The sequence below is a fragment of the Lepisma saccharinum genome, chromosome 10, assembly GCF_977018435.1.
Source record: "Lepisma saccharinum chromosome 10, izLepSacc3.1, whole genome shotgun sequence".
Taxonomy (NCBI): Eukaryota; Metazoa; Arthropoda; class Insecta; order Zygentoma; family Lepismatidae; genus Lepisma; species Lepisma saccharinum.
Genome location: NC_139238.1, coordinates 16860688 through 16876929, shown reverse-complemented (window position 1 = coordinate 16876929; position 16242 = coordinate 16860688). Strand labels below are relative to the sequence as shown.

Sequence of the window (16242 nt, the reverse complement as noted above, 5' to 3'; positions counted from 1 at the left end):
ACACAATGCATTGGGCAATGTGATGCGCAATGCGATGCAATGCAATAAGTGGAGAAAATTCAGCGATAACGCAAACACGGCTGTCATTCGAGGCATGAAAAAAACATTCTGGAGTGGTATTGGAAGTTCGCCTGATTTACCCCCCTAGATTTTTACTTGTGGGGGACTGTCAAGGACGTAGTGTACAGTAAGAAGCCACGGTCACTAGTGGACCTACGTCATGAAATTGAAATGGCTTGTGAAGCAATCCCTGTGGCTACTGTGGAAGATGTCATCAGGAATGTACAACATCGTGTGCAAAGGTGTTTGCAGGCTGGTGGTTTGCAGTTTGAGCACTTATTGTATGCAGAAACTGTGTCTATGTTGTAACTTTTTCCTTTGTATTGTTGTAATACTCACAATAATATAGCAGCTATTCCATTTTAAAGTGTGTATACATTTTTTTGAACACCCCTGTATATGCATATTTGACCATTTTTACTTTGATAGAACATATGTTCACCATTTTTGAATCATATTCAACTTTTTTTCAATTGGTTTTTCAAGATATGCTTTTCTCTTAGGCCAGCTGCACACCGTATTCAACGCGATGCAACATGATGAGTCACAAAGCAACGTGACGCAACATGAGTCACAAAGCAACGCAATGAGTCACTTTGTTCATTAGCTAAAATCTGATTGTAGATTTCATCCAAGTACGCAATAGGTCTAGGTCTTTATTAAGTCGGGAAGCAGGTAACAATGCATTTTAGGTATACTATAACATTTTACAGCAGAATCAATGCATCAATGTGTATGTAGAATTGATGTATCAGTTTATATGTTGTGAATTGAATATATTTCTGTCACAAAATACTATATTAACCATTTAATGTAATAGTGGCTTCCCCGATGGCTCGGTGGTAGCGTCGTCGCCTTGTAATCAAGGGGTCCCGGGTTCGATACCCGGTGGAGGAACGAGTGGTTCAGATTCCACTTTAAACTGTAGGTCCAGTCCCTATTAGCCTTACTGTGCATAAAGTGGACTTAAAACACTAAATCAACAACATTTAATGTAATATTAAAACACTGCATTTTATTGCTTGCTTCAAGTTGCCCCCTTTTCCTGTCTGTGGCTGAATTCGATGGATTCACACATGTGCAGATCGTTTTGTCGCAATGTGACTCTAGTCAAATGTTTCATCCGGTGTACGGCTGTCCATAAGAGCCTCATGTTAAACCTTCCCGAGTCGGTTTGCAACAAAAATGACACGTCGCAATGTGTCAGACCTAATGTGTGGCTGGCCTTACACTTAGCTATTCTTGAAGTGGATTGAAGTTGTTCCTCTTATGTTCAAAGCAGAAAGAAGCTTTTTTCAAGTTTTTTTTTAGCTGGTAGCATGCTACCATTTATGAAAAATGTGCATGAATGGTCATTATACATTGCAACTCAGGGCTTGCAAAGTGAACTAGCAAGAAGTATGTGGAAATATCATAGCATATGGCATTGATATTTCATAATTTTTATGTGTTTCTCTTCTGTTTTTTTTATTTTATTTAAAAATAGTTCATTCCATGAAGAAAACACATTATTTTAATTATAAGATTACTGTATTGTTAGAGCATATAATATTTTAGAGTATAGTTATGGAAATTTTAGGTCATAAATTCCTAGCTCTACTAATAACCATTTGGTGCAGATGAAATATCTCGAGAGTTGACTGACGTGTTCACGTAAAGGAAAAAAAGTACATACATACTTTTGCAAATATTGGGTGCCAAAATATGAATTCTTACCTTATGGTAAGTGGCTAAAAGTTGATAATTAGCTGGTTAGAGGTTTGGTGAATATGAAGTGAAGGGGTTCAAACTTGAATTCACATTCTTTGTGACACATTGGAACAAGCATTATCATTCAAGACATCTGAAAACATTTCTAAGCTAGACTTATTTTTGGACTAGTCTTCATATATCAAGAATGAAGAGGACAGGAAACCGGAATAAATTAATACCACTTCAGGAACTATGTAAATGAATATAAACATATTTTAGAACAAAACTGTTCTATACTGGTGAAGCAAGTGCTAAATTCCAACATGTATAACATTAGCTTATTTTGAAAATAGTATTCTTATTTATTTTCACATTAATAAAAGAGAAGAACTTTTCTATCAGTTACTGTATTTTGAGAGAATTATTTCCACACAAATTTTCTTTCGAGGATATTGACTGTACTATTTACGTTGTATAGTCATTGGGTCATTCCATATTTCTTATAGTCCAAAAATTATAAAATAGATTAAGACTTGAAGCTTTCCTGGTGACAAGTGCTGAATAAATTCTCTCAGACTATCGACGAGGTCAATTCTGGAACAGCTTTTGAGAGCTAACCCCACTCTCATCTTCAGGGTAATAAAAAAAAAGCTTCTATGAGAGAATTTATTCAGATTAATATTTTGTTGAAAGATTCCAACATCAACCACTCAGATTATTGTTACGGAATAACAAACTTAGCAAATGTCATGCACATTATAATGAAATTATGTCCTTGAAACATCTATTTTTAAAAATGAAGATGTGTTTTTGAGATTTTGGAAATAAAAATTAAGTCTTCTTCCTCCAACAGTGACTTGCAAAATATATACAGTTCTTTTACCTTCTTTGTATCGGAAAACTCTTTATGTTTACCACGTATCTTTAAAATACCTTAATGCCTCCCCGATGGTGCAATGGTAGCATCGTCACCTTGTAATCAAAAGGTCTCAGGTTTGATACCCAGCGGAGGCACATATTGGTTCAGATTCCACTTTAACCCTTTCGGCACGGATAACGTATATATACGTTCTTCTTTTTTGAGTGCTTATGAAATTTCTTGCTTGTTTCTAAGCGGTTTGGCAATTGTTTCTCTGCAAAGGCTGGATATTTTAGTACATAACTTGAACGGTAGGTGCAGCATAAGTTGGGTTTCTTTGTTTTTTCTTACATTTTACGAGTGATGCCTGTTCTGTGTTTTTTGTTTGCACAATGACCAACAATGCTGTCCCAGTTTGTTCCCGGCAGATATACCAGGTGTATAAGCTTAAATCTGCTGTTTGCTCATAGATGGCGTTAGTGAGCGTATGAAGCTACCATGAGCACGCCATACCTGGTGTTTTTATGAGTTGGACATCTGCCAACACAAATCAGTGCACATCGTTAGCAGGTGCAGACAACAACAGACAGTGTTCCTGTGGTAAGCATGTCTAGTTTTGTGCCAGAAAAAGAGCATATGCGGGAAGCTCTGCTTTTCTGCTTCCATTTGAAGAAATCGGCTGCCGAATCGCATCGAATGCTTGTGGAGGCCTATGGTGACAGTGCTGTATCGGAAACAATGTGCAGGGATTGGTTTCGTCGGTTCAAAGACGGCAATTTTGACCTGAGCGACAAGAAGCGTGAAAATCGGCCCAGGAAGGTTGAGGACCATCAATTGCAGGCTCTTTTGGACGAGGACGATACCCAAACGCAAAAGATGCTTGCCGAGCAATTGGGTGTTACTCAAGCAGCCATTTCCATGCGTCTACGTGCCATGGGAAAGGTTCAAAAGATCGGAAAATGGGTGCCGCATGAATTGACCGATCGGCAGCTGGAGAGACACCAAAACACATGCGAAATCTTGCTTGCCAGACAAAAAAGAAAGTCTTTCCTGCATCGGATTGTGACTGGTGATGAAAAGTGGATATATTTCGAGAATCCTAAACGCAAGAAATCGTGGGTTGATCCCGGCCAACCATCAACATCTTCCTCGAGACCAAATCGCTTCGGCCGGAAGACGATGCTGTGTGTTTGGTGGGATCAACAGGGCATCGTCTACTTTGAGCTGTTGAAACCTGGTGAAACTGTCACTGCCCACCGCTACCACCAACAACTGATCAAATTGCACCGTGCTCTGTGTGACAAAAGACCGGATTATCAAGAAAGACATGACAAGCTGATTTTCCTCCACGACAACGCCCCATCACACACGTCAAGACTGGTCCAAAACTACTTGGAGACACGCAACTGGGAGGTGCTACCCCATCCCGCCTATTCACCAGACCTGGCCCCTTCCGACTACCATCTGTTTTCGTCGATGGGCCACGCCCTCGCTGAGCAGCACTTCGATTCGTATGCAGACGTCCGAAAATGGCTTGATGAGTGGTTTGCCTCGAAAGAGAAGGACTTTTTTTGGCGTGGTATCCACAAATTGCCCGAGAGATGGGCAAAATGTGTAGCTCGCGAGGGCAAGTACTTTGAATAAATTTCTTGTTGCTTTCTATGAACAAACCATGTGTTTTTCTGACTACAAAACAGCAGATTTAAGCTTATACACCTGGTATGTGTAAAAAATATGATTTGATCGATACAAAGCAAAGGTGTTTTACCTCCAATTTATCCCTTACTGAGGACAAATGTGAATATCCAAATGTATTCTGCAAGAGAGACATCTAGCGTGATTTTCATTAAAAAAGCAGCTAAAACTCTATGCCGCCCATCAAGGGCTGAACCCATTCACATATACACCACCTTTCACAATATACATCAAACATCTAGACACTTACATTAGACATCACAAACTTCATACACTATGATACCACTATTTACAAACATAATATTTTGTCAATTTACACTATTTACATCTCTCCTACTGACAATTCACAAATCATTAACTAGGTATTAGTTCCTTTGTGCCTCGTAGAATGCTTTGAAGACTATCACATGAAAGTGAACTTCTGTTGATTTCACGTTATCAGGAAACCAAAACCTATAATCTAGCATATGTTTGGATGCCATAGTAAACTGAACTTCTCATTTTTTCATGCCACATATTTGTTTTTATGTTGAGCTGATTTTTACATTTCTTATTCATATTGTAATTGTGTTTGGTTTGCAACACTGATGAAATTATAAAATTATACCACATAAAAATATAAAAAAACACCTTATTTGAACGAATATGTATCATTGGTTGAATATTTTTTAAAAGTAAATGATAATGAAAACTTTTAGAAACTTTTATTATTATGAGATGGCAATACTGATGCTTGAAGGAAATTTCCTAATCTTTTGTAAATTATTTTGTAAACTTTAGTATTTTGTATTCAAACACAAAATTGAAGGTCTGAAGATATGATTGTATGCCAATGTCAACTTTATTTCTTGTATGCTTCATGTAATCTTTCTTTCCCCAGATGAATGGTAAATTTACTATTTCTCTTGATGTTGAAACCGCTTTACGTCACCGATGTCAATGTAATCGTACTTAATAATAAATAGTAATAGATAAATTATAAATAAAAATGTTACCTTACTGTAATGAATATCCATAATCCACTGAATACTTGGAAAAGTAAAGATATATATGTAAGAACAAAAAAAATATTCTTCAGATTTTGAAATATATTTTGGAATGGCAACACTGACGTTTAAAGAAATATACATAATGTTTCTGTATGATAACTTTTATCCCTTAGTATTTTGAATCAGTGTGTGAAATTTCATGTCTATATAGCAAATAGTAACAGAAATTAATTTTCACAAAGTGTCAAAAATCATACATTGGCTGTGAACTTTCCAATTATATCCATACGTGCCGAAAGGGTTAAACTGTAGGTCCAGTTCTGATTAGTCTAACTGTGCAAAAAGTGGACTTAAAAGCAACTCACTCAATCAAAATACCTTGAACAAAACTTACAGCAACACTCATGCACCACACTTGCTCAAAAGAAAGTAGAAAGAGTGCAGGGGAGATAACGGTCACATGTGAAACAGCTGGGGATGGGCCACCGCTGGTGGTGAAAGCTTGATAATGTAGACATTCATAAATAGTTGATACATCTAAAGTAAATGCAATTTCAGAGGTAGGAAAAGGTCAGCAAAATTGGTAAAAGTTGTTTTCTTTATTATTATTATTTTTGCCTGTAATTTGTCAGTTTTTTGTTGTTTTTTTCCCCAAGATGCTTTATTTCAAGCCAGATGTGTGAAGTAAATACATCTGCTTCTTTGTTTTCTCTTAAAATAGATGAAATTACAAACACACGTGAAAGGCCGTTGTTTTATTTTCTTATACTGCAGGATTATGCCTGTCTAATCATTTTATTTTATACTTGAGCTCAAAGGTATGCAGTATGCACTTGGCACACACAACTATGGTTTCTCCTAGGCCTAACCTTTTTCGATCGTGACAAATTGAACCCACATAAATCCTTCATATTTTATAGTGGGTGTTCACTCACCTTGTACATAGAATACTGCCATTATGTGTATGATATTAAGTATTTGTACTCTTCTTTAATGTACTTAAGTTATGACTTGTACTCTTTTTTTTAACATAATCTTGTAATATTCTATGTAAATTTCCAATGAAATGTTTCTGCAATGAATATGTATTCTGTAACTCTCTGACTCTTCTATGACCTTCTCGCATGCCTTCGAGCTCAAGTTAAAAAAACAAAAACAAACTAAAAACATTGAAGTGATCAGACCCTTTGAGGTTCACAGAGCAGGTTCTGTGGGGATGCCTACATTCTAGGCATGTTATCCTTATGGCAATGGGACAGGGTCAGAAAATGTTGCCCGGATCCCAAATTTTGTGTGGGGTGTTTTTAGGTCCATTGGCACCCAACTAGGGGTGATTTGCTAAATTCTCACATTTTGGGAATTTTGGACCAGACTAGTGTGCAAGTGGGAAGCATGCTGCTGTCTCAAACCCAAAATGGTAAAAAATGACATATGTTGGGAGGCAGACTCCAAGAAATGTTGATCCATATACTGCATCTGCAATAGTAAATGGGGATTCATAGGCCTGAATGGTGATAAAATATACTCCTAAAATGAATGTGGTTATTAGGGCTTGGGTGGTTTGTGTATTTTTTTTTTCTAGCAATCTGTGATGTTATCAGGCTACAGTAATTCTGGATGCCAGCAAATTGCTGTATTTAGACATGCAAGCACTTGCTGGCTTCCACAAGTCCAAGCTATTGGCCAACCCTGGTGTAGTTTAAGGACTTAGACCATAATAAATTTGTGACAAAAATGTGTTGCAAGTTTGAAAATATTGTGGAGTTTCAAGGATAAGAGTGATGCTTGGTAATGCTACCAACTCACATAGTTGGTATCCTTAGAAAATCTCTTGCTTCCAGGAAAGTCTCAAGCTCTTGTATTAGGAATGATGATATCATACTAAGAATAATGTCTGATGATGAAATAAATGTGATATTTTGTTACATTTGACAGTGAAGTTTGTAAAAAGTAATCCTGTTTTGTAAGTAATGGTTGGATTTTTTTTGCTTTTTTTTATTGAATTTATGTCTTTTTATGAATTCTATGTAGTGGTGTTCCATTTGTGTTGTGTGTGTATATGTATTTGTGGCTTTTGTGTTATGTTCATATGCATTTGTGGCTTTACAACCAAGAATAATGTCGTCTTGAATTCAGCAATGTTAACCTTAGAGATCATTCAGAGGGATCTGTCCAAGGAAATATCTACTTTGTAGCAGTAGTGCCAACTTCAATATATATGTATATACATAGTAAACTATTTTAAATTTGAACTGGATGTAATTTAAATTACTCTGTATTTCATACAGAAGTTTATTTCCCTTGAAATCATCTTTAATGAGACATGTTTTTGTTCATTTGAATTTTGGATAATTCAACTTTTTCGTGTTCCCTTGAAGTTCGAATTCTAAAAGAGTCTACTGTATATTTTGACTTGCCTAAATAGTATTTAACATGTGTAAATATCTGCTTTTCTTGTGGAATTGGGGGGGGGGGGGTAAAAATCCCTTGGCCCCCTAAAGTTGGTGAAATGAATGGCAGTTGGAAACTAAAAGTACTATTGTCAGATAATATCAGTTTCCTATTGCTTTATGATGAGCCCTCTTTTTTTCCCTAACTACAGTAAATATAAGAAATGTTAGTAGTAAATGACACCTTATCCTTCCTACATAACATGTAAGAAGAAAATGCAGATGTGCTATTTGTGTATGCTGGTACAGTCTGCACACTTCACTCATATTCAGTGTATCTGAAAGTATGGCTACTTGTACAGTGTGAGTCTGTAACACTGTAATAGGATGTGAAACTTGCAACAACACTTCATTGAAATGTTTGGAGGTATTTTCATAGAGGAGGTCAATCAACACTTCCCGCCAATAGGTGTCTTAATTACAAACATGTAAAAAATGTTAACTGCAAAAGTTAGTTTTATTTTATTGAAATATTAATGGTCGTTGTGTGGCGAATGTGTATTACATAAATATGGCATTATATTGTGTGTTTCTACTCTTCATTGTGTAATCATTAAATATAATAAAAAGAATAGTTGGTATGAGAAGGAGAATAAAGATTTGGGAGAAGTTTGAGATGAGGGTAAATAGCCACTATATTCACATACTGACATTTAAACTGTTTTAATATACAGACAAAAATAGCTCAAGATCTGTGAAAAGTTATTAGGATAGTTATATTTTAGCTCCCTTCGTGCATTCTTTTTCCAGTCTGTTATGAAACTGTTTGTATATAAAGTACAAGAAGAAATAATATATGTTTGTATATAAAGTACAAGAAGAAGTAATATAAGTATTCTTTTAAATACTTTTCTAATAAGATTTAAAATAGTGAAGTACATACATTTTCTTTGATTTAGCTGTATCATACTTTGACAATTTGACACAATAAACAATGATGTTTTCTAGTTTGTTAGGGCCAGTGGCATCGCTTGCAGTTCACATACGAGTGCTCACAATAATGTTTTGTGATTTACTCCTCTCCCTTGTAACTTCATCTTCAATTGAAAAAGTGAGAATTACAATTCAAAATATTTTTCAACAATTTTCCACCAAAATCACGGTATATTTGAAGTAATACAAGAAAGACCTAGGGGAAATTGTCCCTTTTCCCCTAAAATCTGCCAGGTTTAGCGAATTCTCGCTAAAGTTTGCAACTATGTAGCACAGACATTTTCGAGTCCCCCTAGACATGCCTTGTATATGCTGCACTCTGGTGCCGAATGTAAGAAGTGTTTCCGCTTGCATCAGTGTTCGTACAGCGAAGTGAACATCTTCGGGATATAGTGGCCAACAGCCCCTTAGCTGTCAGCTGTATTGCACAGCAATTGTGTTCCACGCCTTCCATGGAACACTGTGGGAGTCATGGTTACCAATTATGTAGAGAAGTTATCAGACGTGAAAGAAGTTGTGTCAGAGTAAATTGTGTGTATATACTCGTACATCAAACATTGTATTTCTTCAAATAAATATACGTATATGTGTGTGCATTTAATATATATGTAATTTAAGACACATACATGAGTGTTCATGTGCTCTTGCGAACATTATCAGGCGACGTGCCTGGTTAGGGCTCAGCTGACCTTTCATTGATGCCAGTGAAACCATTTTAGAATTTTCCTCTCCTTTCAAGAAACTGCTATGATATTCCAAAATTCCGTAAAAATTCATTTTCTCTTTGTGGTGGTCAAGATTTACGAACCGACGTCCATGGAGTGGTTAACACAGCATGCTATTATGCCAGATATCCAAGGTTTGAATCCCAACCGTGTCATGGGTGTTCTTTGTGAATGTCCCTAAATCAATTTAATCATATCATCACTCATCCTCATCTTCGTCATTAGCAAAAAAAAATGGCAGGAAAGTGATGCTAATTAACAAATGAAATTAAGATTTTCGAGCCAGTCCAAACTGTGAAAAACACCACCTGTGTTCTGCCATCCCAGCTTTATTTTGGAAGCCTCAAACTTCAGGATGGATGGTGAAAGTGCACATGATGTTGACACGTTCCTGTTAATAACTCCAGTGAGTCTGTACTGATGTCCAAGGAGATGGTTTGTTTTGAAACAGTCCAGTGAACACTGGTGCATTAATTTGTTTTCACATAGTCAATCACTCTAAAGTTCTTTTCTGTGGAAGATTCCATTTCTGGGTGTGGCAGAGCCTGGTAGTGAAGATACATAAAACTATTAAACTATTGCATATATCTGGACAACAGTGAAAGCAAACCACACAAAGATTCACGGAAATGCTGTAGAATGAATTTGAAGCATATGCAATTTTTCAGATTTTTTAATATCATATTGGTTTTTTGGAAGAAGTTGAAAATTCAAAAAAAGACTTTGCTGGCATTGGCCAAAGGCCCATTTGAGCTTTAAAAAGTGTAATCCATTCACTGGTAGTAATTGCAAGACTCAGAAGAAAATGTTTACTGCATTAAATTCACAATATATCTGTATCACAGAAAATGTATGTACTTAATATGTACTACAATATAAGCATTATAAAATGTACGTTAGAAATTATGTAAAATTAAAAAAAGATGAATGGAAGTAACAGAGCCAAACAGAAAGGGTGACATATGCTTGTACATTGGGCAGCAAAATAATAATAGACAAATTGCCCATCACTATTTTTTTTATATTTTTTTTTATTTTACATCATTCATGTGTATAAAGATGGTAAATGTACTGATAAGGGATCAGAAATTGTCATCTTCTTCGTTGGCATTTCTCTTTCAGTTGTTGTGCCAGGAACTGTGTGAAATAAAAGAAAGAACATGGTGATGAACACTGACTGTGTAGTAACAAAAATAGTGAATTTGAAAATAAAATTACAAATTAATGTAATAATTAAGATCACAGGTCAGTTGTATGTTCCATGTTCATGTGTGCGCAGCATTTACTGCCTTCTATGGTAGGAGCACTAGGATATGGATAATATCTACTTTGGAACGCAATACTGGACCAATATTATTGAAGGATTATACATTTTGCATGTAATTGCAAAGATAATTGCATTCTGTGGAGTCCACAATATATCCAGGGTCTGAGTTGGTCAGTATCTGTTATTAAAATCAAACTCAAAGTCCTAATCTCTAACAGTTAAATGAGAACTACTACACACGTGTGTGTAGAATAATATGCATATAATTTTGTTATAGTTGTGTTACAAGGGCTGAGAGAGGTGGTGATTATATGTATCATACACAAAAAGTAATCCACCAGAGTGCAGCGATACTCTTGCAATTGAACGATGCAATGCATTGTTTTATAATTTTTGAAAGCAAACTTCAGTCATAACTGTTTATGTGTAATTTGTTTTGAGGTGCTTTTGTTAGCTACAGAGGCTGTTCATCCCAAGGAACCAGAGTTGCTGAACTGGTGGTGGGGAAAGCTTGCAAATGGAAGAGCGTCACGTCGTCGACAAGTAACCTCAATTTTTTTGTTGGCTTTTGTCTTCACAGAATCTGAAGCACGAGGAGAGGAAACAGGAGGGGGAGAAAATTGAGAAAAAGGAGAGGCGTTCAAAGTCAAAGGACAAAGTTCGTGATAAGAGCACAGAGGAAGAGAAAGAATTGAAGAAAGAAAGGAAATTGGGAAGGAAACGATTGTTGAAGGTAAGCATTTGAGTTGCCCTTTTATCATATGTAATGTGTTTCTTTTTTTCTGCTGAATTATAACCACCTATGTAATGCTGTGTGGAATCACATTCTACCCTTATAAATGATATGTACTGTTCTTGGTATTGGTTACAAGCTGCCTGTAGACCTGGATCATGCTGTCCATGAACGGACAATGAAGTTAGTAATAAGGTGTGCTTTGTACAGCGTATATTGATACACTTGTAGGTTTAATTGTATCTTCTGCAAATATGCTGTATAAAGAAACAAACTGCCAAGAGTACTAAGTGAGATGAGTGTACAGCTACGGTGCATAGAGCAGTTGCACCTATCATTCCATAGGACTCCACTTACACTCTCTATGTTCGTCAAGATTTACAAGCCAGCCTCTATGGTGGAGTGTTTAGCACAACATGCTACAATACCAGATGTCCCTGCACCTATTTCATCATGTCAGCACTCATCCTCATCTTCGCAATTAGCAAAAAAGGCACGAAAGTGACTCTAACTAACAAATGAAATCAAGACTTACAAACCAGTCCAAACTGTGAAAAACACCACCTGTATGTTCAGCCATCCAAGCTTTATTTTGGAAGCCTCTGCACATTATATTCAATTAAGCTCCATCAGCCTCCATGTTAGCACAATACACTATGATGTCAGGGGTCCTGGGTTTGAATCCGGGCCTAATCATCAATTACATATCACCACCCATCCTCATCTTTGTGAATAGCTAAAAGTGGCAGGGGTCTCCCCGATGGTGCAGTGGTAGTGTCGTCGCCTTGTAATCAAGGGGTTCCGGTTTCGATACCTGGTGGGGGCACATAGTGGTTCGGATCCCACTTTAAACTGTAGGTCCAGTCCCGATTAGCCTTACTGTGCATAAAGTGGACTTAAAACACCAACTCAAACCGAACCAAAAGTGGCAGAAATGCAAAGTGAGGTAAACCAAATGAATCAATCATTCATGATCCAACAAGTATCCGGTTAGTGGTTCAGCTCATCCCGTACTCTTTCTTACATGTTCCTGTCAATAGTTCCAGTGATTCTCAGTTTCACCACTTCTGTATTGATGTCCGAGGAGGCAGATTGTTTTGAAACAGCCCAGTGAACACTTGTGTGTGAATTTGTTTTCACATACTCAATCATTCTAAAGCTCTTTCTATGGAAGATTCCATTTCTGGATGTGGCCGAGCCTGGATAACAAACCTTTTTCGAGCAAGGCCTCATCTCCAAGAAGCTATCAACTCGCGGGAAGCCACAGCACCTAGCGACCTGTTGAGTGAGATGAGTCAAGGCAAAATGGATAATAAACCTTTTCCTGCTCCCACAAAAATAGGCAATAATTAGGCTGGAGCGTTCGATGAACTAACCGATCTCTAATTGCGCACTGGTAATGATCAGGCTGCATAGTTCATACGAACTAACCCATCACTTAACTTGTGGCGGAGCCTGGTAGTGAAGATAGATTATATGGAGATGTATTGTCAATGCTGCAGTGTTGTGGTTTCACTGTTACCAATAAGATGTGAGAGTTCCCTGAAATCATATTCATCATATACAGAAAAGACACACATAAAGTTGCAGAAAAATCCACATTTCGAATGCCCCTTACATATGGATTTGATTCTTATGCAGATTGCAAAATTTAATTTACTGTTTCATCGGCTTCTTCACAGTCATAGTTAATGGTATGAGTTTTTTAAATTATAATTTCTAATCTTTCTTCCAGGACCGTTCTGAAGGGGCTGTTCTCCAAGCAGAATTGAAAAGGCGGAAGGATGAAGAGAAAGGTAACAACAAATATTCACTTCTATAGTTTTAACGTACCATAGATTAGAATGGTGCAGCATATCTTGATGCTGCTTTTGACGACCAAGACAGGAGAAATATGCATTTTATAACTTGATCTGTTACGGCGGTCCACCCAAGTGGGGATGCCCACTGCTAAAGGTTACATGAAATCTCAAATACAACTATCATGGCCGTGTGCACGAACGAAGATCAAATTTTAAACTCTGATCGGGAAAGGATCACTGGAAAATTCCATTGCACGAAGACGGTTCAACACTTGATCGCGATCTAGGAACATCAAAACGAGTTTATCTTCTGAATGGCCATTCGAGACCGTTTTGGTGGCCGATCCTGGTTCACGATACTGACGCTTCGACTGCAGGCAGTTGTTTTTGAATATAAACAAAGCGGAAAGTGATATCGAGGGCGTGCAAACGCTAGATATGTTGGATGTACAATGCTGATAATTCGAGAGTTGTGTAAACTAAAAACTGCCAAAATAATAATAATAATTTGTGGTTCTGTGGTGCAAAGTCGAAATTTTTCTAAATACTGTACTTTCTATCCCAGAACACAAAACATGTGCAAGTGCAAGGTAAATTAGAACAGAGCAATGTTACGATATTGCTACATGGTGTTGCTACACGACATGACAATATAAATATATAAGAATTAAGAAATGAAAAATTCAAATACTTACCACAATACAGTAATAATAATAATAAAATATCTTTATTGAGCGGGCGAGTTTCAGCGTACGCTGTTCTCTCGCGAATGTATTTCGTAAGGCATTGAAGTCCCGTAGAAGAAGGTTCCATGCTTTCTCCTTATTCTTTTGTCTTATGCCGTCAGTTCTTTTTTAAGGTTATTATTTCTTTACACCCTACTACATCCTTGTACTCGTCGACAAGGTTGATCAGTACATTTCTCAAATTCAGATAAGTTTGCAGCCCGAATTACTTTCTTCTCCTACACGTTGATACTTTAACACATCACACTATTCGGTGGGGTTCTTGATTGTCATTTGTTTTAGCCAACCAATCAGGTATAGCCTTACAAATTAATCTCGGATCATTTGAACGGAATCTCTTGAACGTCGTTTTTCGTTGGTGCAATGCAAATCTTTAAACCAAGTTCATTTAGAGTGGATCAAAATTGATCCCGCTCATCTGAACTTCGAAATAATCGGCGTTGGTGCACTCGGCCATCAGTCAGCCAAAGTTACCAAGTTTAATACCTATCCAAAACCAGCTCGAGTTTCATGTTTCAACCATCCGGGGGCACTGGCGTCTATTCTCTGGAATTTCACAGTAATTTCCTTACTAACCGAAAAAAGCAAGTCCCTTGTATAAACGATTAAAGAAAAAATTGTCAATTTAAATTTGGTCACCCTGTACCATAGAAATATGGAAGGGAATCACCACAGTACCCTTAGAACCAACTATTTTGAACCTAGGGAACTTTCAAACATTTAAACAAAATTCTGTTGACAACAAATTCCCCCCCCCCCTTTTTTTTTCTTTTCACTATGCTGGAATTTCATATAGAATCATGCTCTGGGTTGTATTAATATTGGATGGAAATTTCAGATTACAGGTCCAATTTCTAATCAAAATCTTACCCCTCTATCCATCATGCACCCAGATGTTTCCCCCACTGAAATAGAATGACATGATTAATATAAAATCACCTGTGTAGTGTTTACCTGGAAAACGTTGATTATTAGGTGGAAATGCAACACAAAAATGCAAACCACAGATTTATTTAGAAATAGCTCGATTTGAAATATTACAGCTGAACTTTCATTACACTTTTCAAAAATCACACTTCTTTAAAAATTACACGAGAAAAATAGAATTTTCCTTTACCAGGTGTAAACCCTTTTGTGGTGAGTGCTTACATTTTCTCACAACAATCAACAAATTAAGAAACACCCAGATAGATTTGCTACTTTCTATAACTTAACCTTTTGGCGCCCAAGGCCATTTTCACATGTAAGCCTCTTGGTACCGAGCCGATTTTGAGCAAAATGCAGAGTTTCAATTAAATGAGTGTAGATCGGAGACTAATTGCCCTAGAGAGATGAATGAACCAGATTCAGACTATATGAAATTTACGCAATTTCGGCATATATGTGGTGGGTGGGAGGGGGCTAACTCTCAAAATTTCAAAATTTCGAAAAAAAAAAAATTGGTTCCCCCACCCTCCCCCCAAGAAAAAAGTACATGACAGTGTCGACATGCACATGGAAATGATCGCTGACATGTAAGGAACACAAAAATATTTGCATTATTATCATATGACCAATGTAACTTGAGTTGTACCCCCAAAAGGAATGGTCGGCACGCCACTGATTCAAGCTTCAAAATGCAGTGGTACCTTGAAATTACTTTAGCTCAGAGACTATTTGCCCTGGAGATATGAACGATATACCGTTGTACACAGAATGAATCACAGATTCAGATGATATATAATTTATGCACATTCGGCGTATATATGGAGTGGGAAAGGGGGGAAATCACCTGAAAATACTTTTTCTTTTAAAAAATGGAGTTTCGCCCCCCCCCCCCAGAAAAAAAGGATATGAAAAGTTCAAAATGCACATAGAAATTATCGCTGGAATGTAAGAAACAGAAAAATATTTGCATCATTGTCGTATGACCAATGTAACTTGAATTGTACGTACAAAAGGAATGGTGGGCACGCCACTGATTCAAGCTTCAAAATGCAGCGGTACCTTGAAACGACTATAGCTCAGAAACGAAATGACCTAGAGATATGAAAGATATACCGTTGTACGCAGAATGAATCACAGATTCATGCGATATATAATTTATGCACATTCAGCGTACATATGGAGGGGGAAAGGGGGGAAATCCCCTCAAATACTTTTCTTTAAAAAAATGGTGTTTCTCCCTGCCCCCCCTCCCGAAAAAAAAGGTCAAAATGCACAAAATGGAAAATTTATGCAAATTTGGTGTATATATGGAGGGGAAGGGAGAAACCCCCCCAAAAATTATTTTAAAAAATTGTCACTTCACC

General features: G+C 37.0%; 1 protein-coding gene across 6 annotated transcripts in view; it reads left to right on the top strand.

Annotated features, from left to right (window-relative positions):
- tho2 (THO complex subunit 2-like protein) overlaps positions 1-16242 on the top strand; it is a 128132-nt gene that overhangs the window by 99114 nt on the left and 12776 nt on the right. For 5 of the 6 annotated variants that reach the window (XM_083129603.1, XM_083129607.1, XM_083129605.1 and 2 more), the window contains exons 29-30: positions 11251-11403; positions 13139-13199. In XM_083129603.1, coding sequence (XP_082985729.1) covers positions 11251-11403; positions 13139-13199 — 214 coding nt within the window. Of the gene's footprint in view, positions 1-11250; positions 11404-13138; positions 13200-16242 lie in introns of those variants that run through there. The other variant, XR_014442289.1, reaches the window with a different exon arrangement.